The sequence below is a fragment of the Schistocerca serialis genome, chromosome 3 (assembly GCF_023864345.2).
Source record: "Schistocerca serialis cubense isolate TAMUIC-IGC-003099 chromosome 3, iqSchSeri2.2, whole genome shotgun sequence".
NCBI lineage: Eukaryota > Metazoa > Arthropoda > Insecta > Orthoptera > Acrididae > Schistocerca > Schistocerca serialis.
This window is the reverse complement of record NC_064640.1, coordinates 769,954,877-769,976,383: the sequence shown is the minus strand read 5'-3', so window position 1 is coordinate 769,976,383 and position 21,507 is coordinate 769,954,877. Positions and strand designations below refer to the sequence as shown.

The 21,507-nt window shown below is 39.6% G+C and overlaps 1 protein-coding gene across 1 annotated transcript in view; it reads right to left on the bottom strand.

Moving 5' to 3' along the window:
* The window catches only part of LOC126470611 (inactive phospholipase C-like protein 2), a 725,325-nt gene that overhangs the window by 170,950 nt on the left and 532,868 nt on the right, over nt 1-21,507 (bottom strand). The window contains exon 9 of the mRNA XM_050098565.1: nt 5,029-5,200. Coding sequence (XP_049954522.1) covers nt 5,029-5,200 — 172 coding nt within the window. The remainder of the gene's footprint in view (nt 1-5,028; nt 5,201-21,507) is intronic.

Sequence of the window (21,507 nt, the reverse complement as noted above, 5' to 3'; positions counted from 1 at the left end):
TTAATTATCTAGAGCATGGTGTTGTTTGTAAATGCACTGCTTGCATGAAGTGATTATAAATTTCACACTGCTGATTTAGCAGCTACCATTTACAGATGTTGTGCATGTCTGAAATAAATATTTGGAAACAGTCTGGCTTAGCCAACATTATTATCCTTCAGGATTTCGTTTAAATATTTCATCCTTAATTCAATTACTGATTAACATTTATTTCACTAATTTGTTTCATTAATATTATAAGGTTTAGAATTAGCATTACTGTGTTGAATGATTCAGCTCTAGAGTGATTGTGTATGGCCACCCTCCCTATTGAAGACAGCCTGCCATGTTGAAAGTTATAGGTTGTATATCATCTGCACTTTTTTAGCACGTTCTACAGCATCACGATTATTTATCTCAAGAAGGATATACTAGATGAGAGAGTAAACAAGTCCCATGGGTGAAATCATAGGCAGACAATGTATTTGAAGAAATGAAAGAAGCTCATGATGTTAAGCAAAATCCCAATGTCGCCTTCTCAGTTCTTTCTAGCTGCTCATTCAGAAGTAAAAGCAATTTAGCTTTAAGATCTCTTTTATGCTTGTCATAAGGTTTGCTGAAATCAGGAACATAAACTGTAAAAAAGCAGTCAGCATTATCACTTGAGTCCCTGTGTCTCTTCTAATGTTAAAAACAATTTCAATATGTTGGCTATATTTTGTATGCAGCAATGTATGACTTGAAACCCACCAAACATAAGCTGGCTACCAACTACACTCTTTGCTGTACACTTTCCAAACATAGCCAATTGTTTTCTTAGTAACTAAGTATCAGAACAACTATGGGCAACAGCAAAAAGAAAACCAGTTCATTATCAGGCTATGATGTGAGATTACGGCATAAGAAAAAATATTTTTTTAAAAAAATACTTAACAGTTTCCTTAGACTCAAATGAGAAAGCCTGCATAATGGAGAATACACGTGAATCTAAAAACCATGATTTTTAAATATTTACACAAAAATAAAAGCTTTCCTGAAAAACTAAGTAGAGAGACAGATGTAGCTCTGCTTCATTTACATAAAACAATGTTTTAGGCACTTCTGATGACTTGAAATTTGTATCAAAACCGTCACCCCCATGTGAACCAATTGTCACTTCAACTACTTTTCTATGCACTCCAGCAATGCAGGTTGCTTCTGTGTTATATTGTGAGCTGCATCGCATATGGTATTGCCTCGGTGAGAACCACACCTAGTATTTGTATTAAGTAGATATTAGCTTTGCCAGTACATGGACAGCTGATAGTGTTCTGTGTAAAGATGCATAAGATCTTTGTTTGAAGTGTTACACAAAGCACCAGCTGTGTAGTATAAGTGGAGGAGCAGTGAACTTTTTTCCCCAAAAACATCTGTTTTCCTCCTAATATACATGAATGAAGAATCAAGGGGCAATTTCCTTAATTATCAGTTTCAATAGATTAGTCCTAGTGATATTTTACACATGTAAAAGTGATACTTTACACAAGTAATTTGCTGTGGCAGCTTCTGGCTATTAATATATAACTTTACTTGTTCCACATACCTGGTGGGAGTCCATGATGAGACTTACATGACACAATGCAAGAATGAAAAATGACAATTGGAAATTACTGTGTTTTGAGCCACTGTCTCCACACATATGGCCTACAGTATTATCAGACAGTGTGTATTTTTACTATAGAAATACTTGACGTCTTGGGTGTACACTGTACAGGGATCATTCATTATTGATGACACATTGTTAAAAATGGTTTTTGGCCAATTTTTTTCAAAATAAAAAGTAAAATTCTCATCTGTCTTAAACAGGACTGCATAATTAACACTCTCAGTACTATGCCTGTATGCCATACAGATGCACATGTATCCACTGTGAGGACAGACACAGGTTTTCCATCCACTGAAATGTGTTTCCCATGTGCTACATGACTGCTGGCTGTAGGACAGCCTTTGTAGTTTATATTTTGATCACTAGATGCAGCAGGAGTCAATTTATAACTGTGTCTTTAGTGAATGTGGTAACTGTCACAAAGAACCAAAAGGGCACACCAACAAGCTTCCAAGCTTCATGACAAGGAAGTTGAAGAAACATTTTTTATTTTTATTTTAATTAAGGGTCCTATTCTAGTGCTCACTCTGGAAAATAGACTTTATGTGTATTGGCCCTCCACAAAACATCAGGCAACCACTGAAGGTGTTTCTGTATGTTCAGAAGGAGGTTTTATAACAACAATAAAGCCAAACAATGTTATAGATTACAATTACAATATGAACAACGCTGGTGTACACCACGTCAACAAGCTGTACAGCTGCTGCCCTTTCACATGAAAAACAATGAAGTGGTGAAACAAAATTTGCTTTCACTTTTTCCTAATGTTACTGTTTATGATTCTATTTTGTACAAAGATGTCACCAAGCAAAAGATATCTCTAGTGAAAAGCATAAAAAAGAAGTTAGAATGGACTTGGTAGTTGAAGGATTCTGTTTATGATTCTATTTTGTACAAAGATGTCACCAAGCAAAAGATATCTCTAGTGAAAACCATAAAAAAGAAGTTTGAATGGACTTGGTAGTTGAAGGAAGTGACATTTCATCACTGGACGGAACACCAACCATTAACATTGATAGAACTTTTGGTCAACACTTTCCAGATAAGGTTCCATTTACTGCCAACAAAGTAAACACCATGTGCTATTGTAAAGTTTTCTCTGGCGATGGAAAGAAAGGGACTGGCAAGTGAATAAGAAAAGAAAGCAGATAGTGGTACAAACACTGCAATGTTGGACTTTGTGTACCACAATGTTTTCAAGACTGCCATTTGGAAGTAAATTACGTACAAACTACATGTTATTTTTTGTTATAAAATATGAAATAAATACGCACTTACAGACAATTTAAAAACTGTAGCAACCAAAGCTAATATAGTTATACTTGACTTCTTGAAAATTCATACAGTGAATAGTTTTTAAAACACAGGTGTTAAAACTATTAAAATGAAACTTAATGAAATGTCCAATGGTCTTCTGTAGCTGGATTTGTTTAGGTCACTTATAAGCCAACACAACTGGTAACACAACTTGTAAGTTTCATCTTCTGGTGCAAATATAAATGCTATGTCATAGGTTACCTGCAGAATACCTGTTAATGTAAGCTAGGCTGAAAATTGTCTGCATAAAATTTAATGTATTCTGAAAAAAGTGATTAATCTGTGTAACTGCTAGGAAATCCCATTGAGACATTGCGAGCCACCTAGTGCAGTGTCTTAGGCAACAATTGTCACTACAGGGCCCAGTACTTCCAGAATAACATCTATGAAGGGCATTTTGCACTTGGCATGGGCCAACAAGAATATTTTTTAATTGGAAAGTGTACAGTTCGCATCTTAACACAGATATGACATTCATCATTGATGATGGCCTTTTTATCAATTGCCAATGAATTTTTATCAACTGAGGAGGGTTGAAAACTTTTGCTAGACACGTCAATTGTCACTCTGTGGCATTTTGTAACCTATGACACAGCATTTATAAATGCATCAAAAGACGTTTTCTTTTTATTTTTGCTTGAAATGTTTGTGAGCCTAGGGAGGACATTTCTCATGTTTCTGGCAATGCTGATATACCAGTACTGATCCAAACACACGTATAACAAAGCATAATTCCTAATCTACAAAGTATCGAGTTTAAAATTATGTTAGATGTGTGTCTCTAAGATGCTTGACAATTGAGTAATTATTCTTTAAATTTACCAGAAAATCACCAGTTCACCTACACAATTGAAGAGAAGAGATAGCAGTGTTGAATGTGTTGATCCAAGGACTGTTCTGATGACTTATGTCTACACCAATGTCCTTTGTGGCCAGTACTACCCCACTATACAAACTGTTAATGCAAGCTAAATTGAAAACTGTCAGTATAAAATTTAATGTAGTCTGAAAAAAATGTTATTAGTCTGTCTAACTGCTAGGAAATCCAATTGAGAGACTGCAAGCAACACAGCGTAATGTCTGTGGCAATGTATCACATAAGCTGGCCACCTGGGCTAATGAAATGCCTGCCATAGCCTCCTGTAAGTCACTTCAGCATTTGCCTACAGTATGCCAGCATTCTGCAATGATCTCTGTGAGCCTTGTGTGATGAACGTTGTGAGTCATAATTTTTTGGTTTGGCGTTTTGACTTTGCCTACATCTGTAGCTGTCAGACTCCTGCTTTGATGTATTGTTTTAAGAAATGCCCAAGGTTTTTCCACTTGCAGTTATAAGCAGCTAATGGAAATTATTTAAATGATTTACTTTTTCATTTTTCCTTTATTCGAATGTAATATACAGGATGTCCCAGGAGGAAACATCAGTATTCAGGGCTATGACATGAATGATCATTCAAAGCAAAATAGTCTAGTAAACATGGGCTCTAAATGATTACATTAAGAGAGATGAGCACTCGTTCATCTTCACTATCATGAAAAACATCTATACTACTGAATAAGTGCTCATAGCTCCTACGGTATGCACTTTAGAGCCAATGTTTACTAGACTTTTTGCTTCGAATGACTGTTCCTGTCATATCTCTGAATATTGACCTTTCATCCTGGGGAACCTTGTATAAATGAGTTTTAACACAGAAAAGCACATAATTGGACAATATGGATGTATGCACAAAATTAAAATTTAGGGCAAAGATTTCCATTTGCTCAGCATTATGGAGGTAAGACATGCACAGTTAAAATCTGATGCTTTGAATAATTATTTGACTGAGTTACGAGTGGTGGCATGAAGTAGTTTTTTCCACATTTGATTTAAGATTAGAATTTGCATCTCTAATACAAACCAAACACATATTCAGGAACCAAAGCAGGATATGTATTAAACAATACACACATAAATGATATACAAGAGTACAGCAAAAGTCACAGTTGTACTTCAAAGTCAGTCTGGGACTGCAATAAATATTTCATTAAAAGGCAATATTTAAAAAGACAAAAAAAAGACATTATACAGAATATTTTCTACTCACCATAATCACTACTTTTCCTCGCAGATCTTCGAGAGTCATTTCACCAATATCTGTTTGGCTGTCTTCTGGATGCACATACAATGCATCACGTAATACATCTCTAATTGCAGATGCTAGTTTCCTCTGCTCATTTATGTCACAGTGATTTTGTAAGTGGACAAACAACGGATATCTTGAAAAGAAAATTATGTATTAAAAGACAATAACAATAAATGCAAATTCAGAATGTTGAATTAGAGAGATAGATATGGTGCACATAAAACTGGAAAAAGGTACCATTACAGAAATGAATATAGTAAAAATGGACAGGACAAGTAATTGAAGAAAAATACATAGACACATTTACAAATTGCAGAAGGATATTAGTAAATACATATGAATGGAGAATGTTGGGTCCTTAGAGTGAACGTCAGTTGTTACCATTGGAATAGGGAATTAAACAATCATAGTTGAAAGAGTTGTAACTTGCCCTATATCTTGCTCACAAAATGGTTCATGTGTTAGCATCTGCAATAGAATATGTAATATCTGTATTGTAGGATGATGGTAGTTATCATCATGTGGACTTCTTAGCTCTAAAAGGCTAGACAACTTAGGTATGATTTAGAACTCTTGCATAATGGGAGGAGGGGGAGAGAGAGAGAGAGAGAGAGAGAGAGTGAAACAGACCTATACCCTTGTGATGTCACTGTAGTGTTGATAATGACATTGCCGTGAGTAATGAATGTCACAATACATTTATTGTCCTGGTTATATTGCGTTACATTTTGAACTCATATTTTTCTCCTTGTGGATCTTTTTCAATATTTGACGACCTTTATTCTATGTTTCATGTTACGTTATATTCTTATCTTCTGAAAACCCATTACAATTTATTATTTCTAAAACTAAATGAATATTGAAATTTATCAAAATACAGTTATAATTTGATGTAAACTATTCTACATACATGGGATTTCTGTGAGTCAGTATCGATATGAATGTTACCGATTTTCCTGATTGTAAGACGAGGTTTTTCCCCAGTTCGTCATTCGAAATATACAGGGTCGTCTTATATTCGCTGATTAAACTATAGTTCATTTCTTTTATCTTGGCGGCTCGCGCATGCCCCCCCCCCCCCCCCCCCCCCCCCAGACGCCGGGGGTAGCATTCATCTCACACTCGGTGAAGAGAGCTCTATGTCATTGTGACGTAGCACGCGTCATCATGAGTTTCACGAGTTGCCCTATCGACTGTTGTGTGCATTCTGTATATATCGACTGTTGTGTGCGTCTTGAATCTGCATTGTTATTTGTTTATGTGCTTTCATTGTCGTATTGTCCAATGTTGCTAGCGTGTACGTCGTTCTGAACATGGGCTCTAACGGAGATGAGAGAACTTTCTAGCAGATCCATGACGATAGTCTGATAGATTTCACTATCTTTATTAGTTGATTTACAACACGAAGGCAAAATCAAATGGAACTAGATGGTTTAATGTTTCTAGCAACATTCGGAATTATCTTCAGAACCACTTCAATTTCTCAGTTTAACATTTCTGCCCACATGAATTATGTACAATCCATTGGATTTGATAAAAATACGAAACACTTTTATAAAAATACGAAACACTTTAATTTCTTCCTATGTCACATTTTTATCCACATGATTTATTCAATATTAATCGGATTGAAAACATGACTAGTTACTTTTTTAACTTTCGTTATGGTTATGATTCCTTCATTCAGATATTCGTTACGTTCATGAGACACACAATAACATCCCACATTCTCTGGATAGCAGCTGAATAACTAATTACTTCACTTTTCTGTCCACACGATTTATGCACGATTCATCGGATTTAAAAAGAATGACAAGCTTTTCTTTATTTCGTTATGGCTCCTTTGCTCAGACATTAATTATGTTAAAAAATACACAATTACATCGCAAATTGTTGGGATTACATTTAACAATTCATTCAGCTGGGATGAGCATATCACACAACTCCTACCACTTCGTTTGTACACATGTCTTTACATTTAGCTTTGACGTTATCGGTACAACTGCATAGATCGATATACGTACTCATTTAGTCGATTTAGGTTATTTACGTCACGATGACGTAGCGTTACGTCATTATGACGTAGGTTCTCCTCACCTAGCGTGAGATGAATGCTAGCTAACCAGACGCGGGAGATTGCTGCAGTGCGTTGCCAGTTGCAAACGATGCACGCGCCAAGAGAAGCAGCGCCATAGAATAGTATAGTATAGCTCGCAAACTTACGTTTTGGGGGGGAGCGTGCAGTTTATGAAGTAAAGCCACCACGGCTGCATTAACCCTTTCGCTGCTACAGAGACGTGCTCCCCGCATTCCACGCTGTGCGCGATTTTATCACTACACTGCTCGCCTGTGCAGACACACGGTGTTCCGACTGCTTTGACACACTTATTCGATTTCACAAAAACTATTTGGCCCAAAAATTTGATTTTTACACATCTTCTTGACTGACACGTTCCCCCCATAAATGACAAATTTGTTTCGATGTTCAACGCAGTTACTGTGCAGCATTAAATGTACTAAACCATTGCACGAAATTTTGAAGAGTTTGCAGAGGTAAAAGTCCATAGCGTATACTTTCCGTGTGGTCAATTTTAGTTGCCACAACGTTGAGAATGAAATGTGGGCAAGATACCTAAATTTCATATAAAATTTACTGTATAACAATATCTCATTTAATTTAAGTAGCAGATAGGTTTCGTATGTAATATTGAGAAATATTCCCTCTTTAGCGACTGTAATAAAACTTTTATTTATACCAGAGTCATTTCGCTTTTTTCTAAAACGTTTTGATTAAAAGAAAGTTGGCGAAGTACACAAAACTGAATTGTGAACGTAATAAAACATAGAAACAAATATAATGTCAGTGAGGCGCATTGCGCAAACAATTTGTGTTTATCACAACGGACAGCAAATACTTGCCAAAACATAGATCAGTCGACGAAAACATTGAATATGATGTTGCCAAAGCAGCGAAGCAAAGAAGTGTCCCAGACAATCAAGAAGCTCGGCAACGTACGAGCCGAAATTCTGCACTAAATAATACTTTTAATACTGTCACAAAAGAATATATCTCAATATGAATAGTAAAACAGCGACTGCGGAAGAGGAGATATACAAACAAAAGAGATAACATGAATATTATATGTGTGCCTTTTCATTGTTTTTAATTGCTGTGAAAAGAAATATTGGAGGACAAAATTAGGAAAACCGAAAACTTCTGATTATGCTGAAGAGACAAAGCACTAGAAATTTCAAAAAATTACATTCGAACGAATAAAATTCATGAAGTAAAAAACTTCGATATTGTTTTTAAATTAAGAAAATATTACTCAACAATCAAGGTTTGCACTCACTTTTGCATTTCTCATAGCATCCATTCACCTTAACCATTACGCTAACGAAGCTGGTCATTACACAGTTCACCTGGAGGACTGTAACATATCACGCAAACTACTGACAAACACTTTTGCTATGACTATAAACTTCTCACGTTTCGTCGAAGTACAATAGGAAATAAACAATTACTGCTGTTCTTTATTGCGAAAAAGTGGTTCGTGAGAATGATACAAACACCTTTCCTTGCTGTCGCCTGAATTAGGAGGCTTATTGCTTGTTTGGTTAAATTAATTAATAGAATATGAAGCAATTGGTATAAAGAATGTTTTTTCCAAACTTTCTATAAAAGAAAGTCTGCTATCAAGACATTGCTTTTGTTCAGTTGTTTTATTTATGACTGAACGTTTCTAAAACTGAAGACATTCGTCCGTGCTCTGCACTGCAGTCGAGCTCTGGCAACGTCGTTCTCTGTTCATTGGCTGACCCTGTTTTGTGACGTCAGATGCACAGAACGAACCTAAACTCGGCCGCTGTCGTAAATGACACACACTATAGTACTGTTGCTGAGGTTAACATTTTTACATTGTTTAATGAAGTATACAGATGTTGTCTTGCATTTATAGATGAACTTTGGCTATTAAGGTCACGTGTAGATTTATTTTGAAGAATTCGGGAGGGCGGGGATGAACAAATGGTATTCATCTTCAAAGGGGCACTTCCTGACTCGCCGAAACGCTCGACACAGTTTCATACTTGCTCGAAAAATCCCGTGACATCTGCCTTGCGCAGCGGTAGTGCAAGGTATAGCCTACGCGAGAAACTGTGAACTACGATAGTCTACTGCTCTGCTTAAAATTTATCAATTTTGTGAAGCACGAGAGGAAATAGCATCAAATTCTATCATCTTACAAACTCTTGTTGAACTGGAACATGTTTGAAACAGAAGTTCTCATACATGTACGGATACCGTGTACAAATATTTTGCTGCTTTTTAATTAAAGGTAACTTCAAAAGCAGAAAAGATGTCCTTCAAACAACACTACTTGATTCTGAACTCAGACAAATATTTTATTTGATTATGAGAGACTGTAGTGTTTTACTGAGTGGGTAGCAAATAAATTCGGTCACAGTTCACATATTAGAAGACTGGGTAAAAACGTCACCAGCTTTATATCAGCTGATGCTGACATTCAGATGAAACAAGAAGGAAAATTTATCGACAACGATATGTCTAACGAACGAAATAAATCGTATTAAACTGACTGTAATTGTTGTCGCGAGAATAAATACAGTGGCAAGAACTGTCGTGGATATGGAACCAACAGACGTCAGTAGATGGCGGGACGAGCGCAAGCTCGAGAATTGGTCTGAATCGTGATTGCGATCTGTTTATGTATTTGTTGCTGTTGTTAATATGATCCTGGAAGTTATTGCAGTCTGTGCTTCACAGTTGCTCAAGCATGGCACTACGAAAGGGCTGGAGGGGCAACAGTGATACCAGACTGACTGAGAACTAGATGAGGTGGGGTGGAGTAGTGACGGGCAGTAAATTAAGTAGTGTTGCCAACGATGAGAGTCTATGCACTATATTTTGGCTTTTGAGGAACTTTTGCCACGTTTAAACTGCATTGTGACTGAATCCGTTTGTATCCGGGACTGAATTGACTTTAAAATTGGACAAATACTCAACACGAGTATTCACATCTACAGGAGACGGTGAAAGTCTCGATGTGTGAAAGTGGTAGGGGAGGGGGCAGTGGCGTATTTCAGTGTTTGGTGCTACAACATTGTCGGTGCTGAGCATGACTTAGTCGAGTACGAGATCGGGTGTATCAGCTGCTGGTTTTACGGAGCCAGTGAGAGCGACGGGAAGACGACATGTCGAAAGAGAGAGACACTTTAACATTCTCATGTCAGTATAGAAGCGAAATTTGACATGTATTTCGATAAAAACAGCTGTATTCTCAGGTCCCACGCTAACCTCAACCTCAGAAATCGCAACATATTCAGAAGAAATAGCCAAATATTTGTGACAACGAAGATTTAAATTTCACGGCTGTGCTTTAAGGATGATGGTGATTAATCATAGTGATACCACAGATGACACGTTTAGTAAGCGAAAAATGTAGAAAAAAGTTTTGCAAATTCACGTAAATAATTGTTTTGCTTATTTTAATTTATCTTAGTTATCAAAACGCAGACAATAAATTTCAGAACTTTAGAATAGGTAAAATGTTAACTTTTAAGCAGGTACTTTACGTCACTAAAACAGTTTGTAAATTTGATTAGTCACAATACGTTAAAAATATTTTTTTTTTGCAACAAGTCTCTTAAAAAATAGGGGTCATCTTATAATGAGGGTCGTCTTATACTTGGGTAAATGCGATAATCAATTATTGAAAGAGTTGTAATATGTTTTTACTACATGCCTGCTACATGATGTATTCGTTCGTAAGAGTGTGTTTGGTCTTGTGTGGGCGGACGTGAGGAGATGCGAGTTTACAAACCTCCATTGACTTACATAAAAATACATTCATGAAATTATGTTGTAGAAGAATAAGTACTGTCAGAAAAATGTGTTTTGTCTCGTGTGAGAAATATACGGAATGTTTGATCTAAAAACTCATTCAGTACTACTATTTCAAAAAATGCAGTGGAGTTAATTATAATCTCATCATTTGAAGAATGCGCTACAACAGATTGCGAGCCTGAGAGATTAAGCAGTTCTTCCAAAACACGTAAAATCGAGGCCTCTACCAGCGAGATCATACCCTGTTTTAATTCAAGGATACAGAGCAGCAGCAGCAACTACGACGCCGACAACAAGGGACTGAAGATGAGTATCATTTAACTACTGACTTTTAAAGTGAAAAATGTTGATGCAACTGATCTGCTACCTGTGTCCTGAATTTATCTAAACCAATTCTATGTCTAGTGTACTTCGACAGAATTGTTAATGAACCTTCAGTTTCGAAGGTTACTCAACAATAATTTTAATTAGACAGTGGGACAGGGTAGTTTAGAAGAGAGAATGAGAAACTACCTCAAAAGTTGGGATGAGTCATTCCATTCCTCTAAAACGCAAGACACAACATAACTATTTGTAGATGGCCAATCATTGAAGTTTTGAAATATGATCTTACTTTAGTTGTATGTATTGTATTACAATACTTTTCTTCTGTGTGTTGTCCATCACAGAGAAAAATATGAAGGAATAGCGCTTACTAATAAACAACATAACAAGGAAAGTTGCAGATAAGTAAAGTGGCTCCCAAGATGACATTTTGACTTTTTCTGTATGTAATGTGTAAACATTGTATTAACACTCGAAAAATATGGAAGTATCTATGTGTAAAAGTGGTAATGGGATATGTGAGTGACTTTAAGACCTCTTAAGTAATAGAACCCAGCACGTTGTCCTGGACACCAAGTGTTCATCAGAGACGAAGATATCATCAAGAGTTCTCCAGGGAAGTGTCGTAAGACTGTTCTTGTTCTCGACACTCATAAATATTATGTCAGACATGGTGAGCCCCAATCTGCACCTGTCTGCTGATGATGTTATGGTGTACGTACGGCTCATAGTTAAAAGCTCTGAGGTGGAGTCGCCCCAAAATATATATCACTATACATTTCTCAATAACGTATTGCAGAATTTAAATTATCAGAACGCTTTTCCCATATTTCCCATACGGATTTAAATAATGCCGGTCAACGTTTTTGGAACTGATGGTAGGTGATAGCACGTGATGTTTTTCCAACAGGTAGTAGCTAGTCTTAAGGCTGCGCCTTGACATCCCGCTTAGCCCTATGTAGCGGAGGTTTGTGGGTGTGGTTTCCGCTGAGTACAGCTCTAATGGGCGTCCCGAAGGATCTGGTGTTTCAGCCTAAGGGTGTCCTACCAACTTGCACACAATTTTCACGTTCCACTGGTTACATCAAAAGGGAATGAACAGAGTTGCTGAAACTTTGCCATCGAGTCCCTGTCTCTGTATATCTCTATTATGTTTTGATACGTCTTTACTCGCCCTTTAGTATTGCTGTTTTTATAGTCCTTTCGACGGTTTTTCTTTTTTTTTTTTGCCATTGACTATTCTGTCTAATGTTGGAAAAAGTTCGCAAATTTCTCGCCAGAGTGCACTGGCAGCGGTAACATATAAAGCTCTATACAGAGCTTTAGTAACCACCTAGCAAGAGTTTCACGAATGATTAGAGGAAAAATCGCGCGAAGTATGTCCTCTTACTTTAGTTTCCTTGCTCGCTGACTACAGATAACGCGGGTTATTAGCAAATTTCTCTTTGTGAGTACATTATGCATGAGTTTCGTGGGTTTTACTTTCCTGCGAATAATAGCAGCATAACACGAGTCAGAAAACAACACAATATGAATCCAGAGTGCAATTTATCAGGTAAAATTTTAGAAAGTGCGGTAAGGACGAAAGTGAAGAAACTTGGTGCGCCCAGACTGGATGTAAACATGAATCAAGAACAAAACAGCGTAAATCCAGGCAGCAATTTTAACAGAGCAGTGTACAATGCAGCAGATTGGCTGTGTGTGTATTGTACCACTCAAAATGCATATTTTTGTAATACACAAGTGTAAATACACTACGTCATCTAAAGTATCTGAACACCCCCCAAAAAAAATATGTTTTTCATATTAGGTGCATTTTGCTGCCACCTTCTGCCAGGTACTTCATACTAGCGACCTCAGTAGTCATTAGACATCGTGAGAGAACAGAACGGGGCGCTCCGCGGAACTCACGACTTCGAACGTGGTTAGGTGATTGGGTGTCATTTGTGTCATACGTCTGTACGCGAGATTTCCACACTCCTAAACATCCCTAGGCCTACTGTTTCCGATGTGATAGTGAATCGGAAACGTGAAGGGACACGTATAGCACAAAAGCGTACAGGCCGAACTCGTCTGTTGACTGACAGAGACCACTGACAGTTGAAGAGGGTCGTAATGTGTAATAGGCAGACATCTATCCAGACCATCACAGAGGAATTCCAAACTACATCAGGATCCACTGCAAGTACTATGAAAGTTAGGCGGGAGGTGAGAAAACTTAGATTTAATGGTACAGCGGCTGCTCATAAGCCACACATCACGCTGGTAAATGCCGAACGACGCCTCGCTTGGTGCAAGGAGCGTAAAAATTGGACGATTAGACAATGGACAAACGTTGTGTGGAGTGACGAACCACGGTACGCAATGTGGCGATCCGATGAAGGTGTGGGTATAGCGAATGCCCGGTGAGCGTCATCTGCCAGCGTGTGTAGTGCCAACAGTAAAATTCGGAGGCGGTGGTTTTATGGTGTGGTCGTGTTTTTCATGGAAGGGGCTTTCACCCCGCCGGCCGCTGTAGTCGAGCTGTTCAACAATGGGGAACAAGAAGGGGCTTAAAACATCAATGAAGGCTTATGCTGTGTCAGTGGCACGAAAAACAAGGGGTGCAAGCTCAAATCATATAGCTCGAAGCACTATGGGACTTACCATCTGAGGTCATCAGTCCCCTAGACTTAGATCTACTTAAACCTAACTAACCTAAGGACATCACACACATCCACGCCCGAGGCGTAATTCGAACCTGCGACCGTAGCAGCCGCGTGGTTCCGGACTGAAGCGCCTAGAACCGCTCGGCCACAGAGGCCGGCGCGGAGTGGTTACACGACAATAACATCCCTGTAGTGGACTAGCCTGCACACAGTCCTGACCTGAATCCTATGGATCATCTTTGGGATGTTTTGGAACGCCGACTTTGTGTCGGGCCTCACTGACCGACATCGATACCTCTCGTCAGTGCAGCATTCCGTGAAGAATAGACTGCCATTCCTCAATTAACCTTCCAGCACTTGACTGAACGTATGCCTGTGAGAGTGCATGAAGGCTAAGGGTGGGCCAACACCCTATTGAATTCCAGCATTACCGATTGAGGGCGACACGAACTTTTAAGTCATTTTCAGCCAGGTGTCCGGATACTTTTGATCACATAGTGTGCGACAAATGCGGTCAGTACATTTCCATGGCGGTTGCTCAGGTTTCTCATGTCAATCAGTCACAGCACAAGATCCGTGACGTCATGGAAATATCACCATTTCACGCGAACTCTTCAGCACCGCGGTTTGAGTGTACAAAACATTTAACGTCTGAGGTTTAGAAATGAAAATACCACAAACTATAAGCATGCAACTAAGCTAACAGACAGCACATTACAGATTTCCTCAAAACGCGTCTTTTAGTACGATCTGGTGTGCTAAATTGTCAGGAAATTTGACGTTGCGGGATGAAAAAGCTATCTATAGATTTTGTCTTGGAGTTAGCTGTTGATGTTATTTAGTAGTTGATTACGAAACAGGAGGAAGATACGGTATTTAGAGTTTCAAATGGTTCAAATGGCTCTGAGCACTATGGGACTTAACTACTGTCATCAGTCCCCTAGAACTTAGAACTACTTAAACCTAACTAACCTAAGGACATCACACCCGAGGCAGGATTCGAACCTGCGACCGTAGCAGTCGCGCGGTTCCGGACTGCGCGCCTAGAACCGCTAGACCACCGCGGCCGGCATTTAAAGTTTGGCTGGAGTGTAATATTGCCCCCTCCCCTTCCTAAAATCTTGGTTATGGTGACAGACTGATCTGTAACAAAACCTGAGGTCTAGGTTAGTTCAGATTGGTAAATGGGTCAGCGTACCCCAGTATGGAAGTCACGAGCCGCACCTGCGTAGTGTATGCGGAAGTTCTGTAATGTAGTGACTGTAGAAGGATACAGAATGACTTGGACAGAATTTCTATTTGGTGTGATGAATGGCAGCTTGCTTCAATGTGGAAAATTTAAGTTAATGTGGATGAGTAGGAAAATAATCCTGCAATTTTCAAATTCTGCATTAGTGTTTTTCTGTTTGGCATTGACACACAGATTAAATATCCAAGCATAACGTAGCAAATCGACATCAAATGAGGCCAGCATGTAATGTCAGTTGTTAAAGAGGTAAATGTCCAGCTTTGGTTTGGTAGGAGAATTCTAGAAAAGTGTAGCTCATCTATAAGGGAACCCATTCTTGAATACTGCTCGTGTGGTTGGGATTCCTACCAGTTCAGATTAAAGGAAGACGTTGAAGCAATTCAGAGCCTTGCTGATAGATTTTTTATCGGTAGGTTCAAGCAACATGCAAGCATTACAAAAGTGCTCCGTGAATTGAAATGGGAATTCCTGGAAGGAAGAAGACGTTCTCACAAAACACAATTGTGGAAGTTTAGACAAATGACATTAGGACAGACAGTCCGATGATTTTGCTGCCATCAATGTCCATGTTGCATAATAACTGCGAAGACAAGACGAGAGAAATTGGGGCTGACGTAAAAAGACATATATACAATCGTTTTTCCCTTGCTCCATTTGCAACTGGAACAGGAAACGGAAAGGTTAGCAGTGGTAAAAAGTTCACTCTGCCAAGTATCATGTAGATGCAGTAAGGACTGAGGATGAGACTGGTATTGGTAGAGGTGTCAGACAGGTGTATTTTTGCTGGCAACACTTTCAAGAAAATACGTGTGCTGAGAAAATACCAGGTAAGGCACTAGGAAAAGCAAGAACTTGCTACAAACAGATGTTAAAGATATTGGTCTAATTTTGCAGATCCGTTCCTTTTACCTTCTTATGTACTTTTTTCCAGTCTCTTGGAATTTTTTTGCTGGTTGAGAGATTCCTCATAAGTGCAAGCTAAGTACGGGACCAATGCCGAAAAGTACCACACTCTCTATTAAAAAATAAACTGGGTTTCTATTTGAACCTGGTGTCTTATCTGCTTTCAACTCTTACATTTGCTACTCAGTGTCAGGAATGACTATTTCTGTGTCCTGAAAATGGGAATCTGGGTTACAGTCAAATGATGGTACGTTTGTACGATCCTCCAGCGTCAATGATTCTTTGAAGGCAGAATTTAAAACTCCAAAATGGTTCAAATGGCTCTGAGCACTATGGGACTTAACATCTATGGTCATCAGTCCCCTAGAACTTAGAACGACTTAAACCTAACTAACCTAAGGACATCACACAACACCCAGTCATCATGAGGCAGAGAAAATCCCTGACCCGGCCGGGAATCGAACCCGGGAACCCGGGCGCGGGAAGCGAGAACGCTACCGCACGACCACGAGCTGCGGACTTTAAAACTCCATTTTTCCTTTTGCTGTCTTCTATTACCAAACTGGTTGCTGAGTGTCTAAATAGAACCTTTCTCCTCGCTTACAAGCAATCTCTTGAATGCGAGGTTGCAAGATCAATTTCAAATGAGGTTCATTTGAAGGAGACGAGTTAACAATTATGACAGGAAAAATATTAGCTGCTTAGCTGCTAATGACTCACCGTGTTCATCAGGAAAGCGACAGAAAATGATTGTCCAGGAGGTACAGAGATCAATCTTCTTTGGGATGTATGTATTGCACTTCAGAAAATGGACGCCGTCGACATTCAAGAAACGTTCAAAACAAACTAAAAACTTGCATCATGAACACCGAATGGAAAGTGGCGCGCCACAGTGATTACAAAAGTTCTCGCCATCAACATCGAAGGCGAACTCCTTGAGAGTTACGAATCGTGCAAGAATTTCAGCAAGACATCCGCTCTTAAAGATTGCAAGTAGCAGTCTATTGGTGTAACGGGGTGATGAGAACTGATTGAATGTGACGACATGCAACTGAATGCGAAACAGTCTGTCGTGGAACTTATCGTGAAACTGGCAATCCTTTAAGGTGTAGCTGCAGATAGTACAGGAGTATGTTTTACAGACACGGATAAAACAAAAATCCAGAGGCTGAATTTTTCCAATGGTTCCTGGTGGTATGAACTGCAATGTCACATACTTTTCAGGAGGGATAGTTTGCTCTAAAGGAGTAGGATTTTTATACACGGACCTAGAATAAAGCAAAAGCAAGTAATTTTGACCAGCTACTGGCCAAAGAACTGCTCATACCATAGCTGTCGCTCTCTTACGCCCATTTCCACACGCTTGCTTGCTGTAAGGTAAATATTCCTTATTGTCCTTGCAAGATCACGCACACGAGAAAGAATCATAGAGGTAGAGCACCTCCACCATCCCGCAGCACAATAAATAAATTTCCAGCCAATTTACCATCGAGATTAACAGTCAGCATAACTGTATATGAATACGTTAAGGCATTTGTGTTAGTTTATCTTGATACAACTTTCTCAGTACCTCTAAATTCCAGGGTTCCTTTCATACGTAATTACTCTTCAAATCCCAATTGATCAGAGTTGAAAAGAAATTCCTTACTGAACGATGGCATAAGTTTGTCTATCACATCTACAAATTTTCTGGCCGACTCCTCAGTTTTCTGTGCATCATCAAGTTGACGCTTTGTTTGAAATTTTGTTACCTTACGTCTTCTAAGTGTGCAAAACTGTTTGAAGTCGTGCAGTCATATACCACTTTTCTTGAAATCACTGTAATCTACGTCGCGTGCAGTTTGGTGTGCATAACATAACAGGTCATTGTCACCCACATCCTATAAATTGAATCAAGCAGCCCTGAAATGCACAAACACCAGTTTTTGTAACAAGTGCGCCTTGCCCTACATTGGAAATTGTTAGTTTTTCTTATGCACTACACGGTCACATTGCTGCGGACTTATTCGAAATCTGTTCATAATTGCTTTTTTACTATGCTGCAGATGATCTTCCATGTATGAAATTATATTTAGTACCAGCTCATTGCCGGCCGAAGTGGCCGTGCGGTTAAAGGCGCTGCAGTCTGGAACCGCAAGACCGCTACGGTCGCAGGTTGGAATCCTGCCTCGGACATGGATGTTTGTGATGTCCTTAGGTTAGTTAGGTTTCTGCAGATGATCTTCCATGTATGAAATTATATTTAGTACCAGCTCATTGCCGGCCGAAGTGGCCGTGCGGTTAAAGGCGCTGCAGTCTGGAACCGCAAGACCGCTACGGTCGCAGGTTGGAATCCTGCCTCGGACATGGATGTTTGTGATGTCCTTAGGTTAGTTAGGTTTAACTAGTTCTAAGTTCTAGGGGACTAATGACCTCAGCCGTTGAGTCCCATAGTGCTCAGAGCCATTTGAACCAGCTCATTGGACAACGATTGTTCTTTACTTCTTTTCACTGGACACGGGATTTTTGGCTCCTTGTCAGACATGGATTATGAACTACATGGCTAGACACTTATCACTTTCACTTGTAGCGCGTGGTGTTATCATTGCATATCTCACGTGCATAGTCCACACAGTCGAGCATATACGACACCACACATTCCACTGACTCATCTTGCAGAAACACTAATATTTCATCTGCCACTTCTTTCTCACTCTGTAAAATTCCTTGGGTTCCTTAAACAAAGCAAACATTGCATTATATCTACAACAACAGCTCCCAAAGTTGATTGATGAATCAACTTTTGGAGCTGTTGTTGTAGATATAATGCAATGTTTGCTTTGTTTATCGTTGCCATTGCTCAGCTTTGTATCAACACCACTAACACTGTAGCACTGTTGTGAGTTATTCGTTCCCTAAGCAGTTCAACTACGCTCCATAGCCGCATGCTGTGTTCACCATTGGATGCCTCCAATCCCGGCCTCTATTGTCATTAGCAGTCAGTATTGTGGTTGCATGGTAGACAATATGTGGGGATTTGAATGCATCACTGGCCTTTTGCGACCTCGCACTCAAGGGGTTTCTTTTTAGTGGGTCACAAATTTCTCGGATTCACGGCAAGGCCTTTCTCTAACATGTAAGAGTGGAATTTGTTTCACACATCGATTATTTTATAGCTGCACGAATTTCTACCAACTTTTGTCTGTCAACATTTCTGCGCTATTTTTCGAACCAAGAATGCAACAATCCTTCTCAGAATTTCCAAATTTTCTTATTAAACTACGGTGGGTCTTTCTCGTCCTTAATCCATTGACTCAGCACATACACTGATGGGAAAAAAATCACAACATCAAAAAATAATTAATGTAGCGTAATGAAGTTCCACAAATACATTTGTCTGGGTAATATATTTAAGTGACTAACATTACAAGATCACAGGTTAATGTAAATGCGAGATAAGCAACTGTTGTGCGTTAATAACCTGTATAACTGCCAGAACATTGAATCCGCATTGTGTTGTACAGGTGACAGATGTGAGTTGGTGGGATGGAGTTCCATACCTGTTGCACTTGGCCGGCCAAGGAAACATGTTGACACTCCATAGAACACATTGGGTTACAACAGTAGTATGCTGGCACCCTTATCTGTTGGAAAACACCCCCTGGAATGCTGTTCATGAATGGCAGCGCAGCAAGTCGAATCACCAGATTATGAACAAATTTGCAGTCGGGGTGCTTGGGATAACCTTGAGAGTGCTGCTGATGTCATATGAAATCGCACCCCAGATCATAACTCTAGTTATAGGCCCAGTGTGTCCATCAAGCAGACAGGTTGGCTGAGAGCCCTCAGCTAGCCTCCTCCTAACCAACTCACGGTCATCACTGGCACAGAGACTGAGCCAGCTCTCATCAGAGACCACAGCAGACTTTCACACTGTCCTCCAATGAGCTCTCGCCTGACACCAATGAAGCCATAAATGGCGGTGGTTTGGGGTCAGTGGAATGCTCGCTACAGGGCGCCTGGCTCGGAGCTGTTCTTGAAGTAATCAATTCGTACCACTTTGTTGTGTGACTGAGATGTAAACTGCTGCTCAAATTGCTGCTGCAGATGCAGTGCGATGCGCCAGAGCTATGCGTCGAACGTGATGGTCTCCCCCTCTCAGTGGTGCCACATGGCCATTTGGAGCCCTGTCTTCTTGCGGCTGTACTTTCCCAAGGCCACCGCTGACAGAAATTATGTACAGTGGCTGCATTCCTGCCAAGTCTTTCTGCAGCATCACAGAAGGAACATCGAGCTTCTCTTAGCTTTATTACATTGCCCCATTCAACCTTATTAAGGTGTTTATAATGGCGTCTATGTCGCCTGAAAGGCATTCTTGACTAACATCATTTCACAACGCCCAGTCTCAAATATAAGTAATGCTCCCAGCATGTATCTGTAGCAAACCCGACTTGCATCATCCAGTGACGTTACTAGTATCACTTTTGTGCGACTGGTGCAAAATTTGAATGGACATCATCTTTCAGATGTAGAAACACGCCTACTAGCAGTCGTTTATGCATCGTGGCCGAGCGGTTCTGGGCACCTCAGTCCAGAACCGCGCTGCTGCTACGGTCGCAGGTTCGAATCCTGCCTCGGCCATGGATGTATGTGATGTCCTTAGTTTAATTAGGTTTAAATAGTTATAAGTCTAGTGGACTGATGGCCTCAGATGTTAAGTCCCATAGTGCTCAGAGCCATTTGAACCATTTTGTCGTTTATGTAACACAGCTCCTTACTGGTACCTCGATTTCTTTTCCGTCAGTGTACTACTTCAGATCCTGATTTACATTCAGTTTAAAATTTTCCCATAATTCCTCTATGTCCGTCGTATTGGAACTAAATGACGTCCATACATTGTCGAAGTAGGATGTTAGGAACAGCTTATCTGCCCTTTCTAGCATAAAAACTCTCCTAATCTTCTTGATGGACCTATTAACTTGTGTAATCATCATTACAGTGATGAATTCGTGATCAATAATCCCTGTCTCTATACTGACACTATCGATAAAGTCAGGCATGTTTCTAGCTGCAAGGTCTAAATTATCTCCATTGTGTTTAGGTTGTGTGAAGTAGCTGTTCAAAACTGTTTTCTGTGAAAATGTCCAGAACTATTTCACAAGACTATCTGCCGATATCACCTGCAATGAATCTACAGGGTAGTCCATTGATCGTGACCGGGCCAAATATCTCACGAAATAAGCGTCATACGAAAAAACTACAAAGAACGAAACTTGTCTAGATTGAAGGGGGAAACCACATGGCGCTATGGTTGGCCCGCTAGATGGTGCTGCCATAGGTCAAAAGCATATCAACTGCGTTTTTTAAAATAGGAACCCCCATTTTTATTACATATTCGTGTAATACGTAAAGAAATATGAATGTTGGACCGCTTTTCTCGCTTTGTGATAGATGGCCCTGTAGTAGTCACA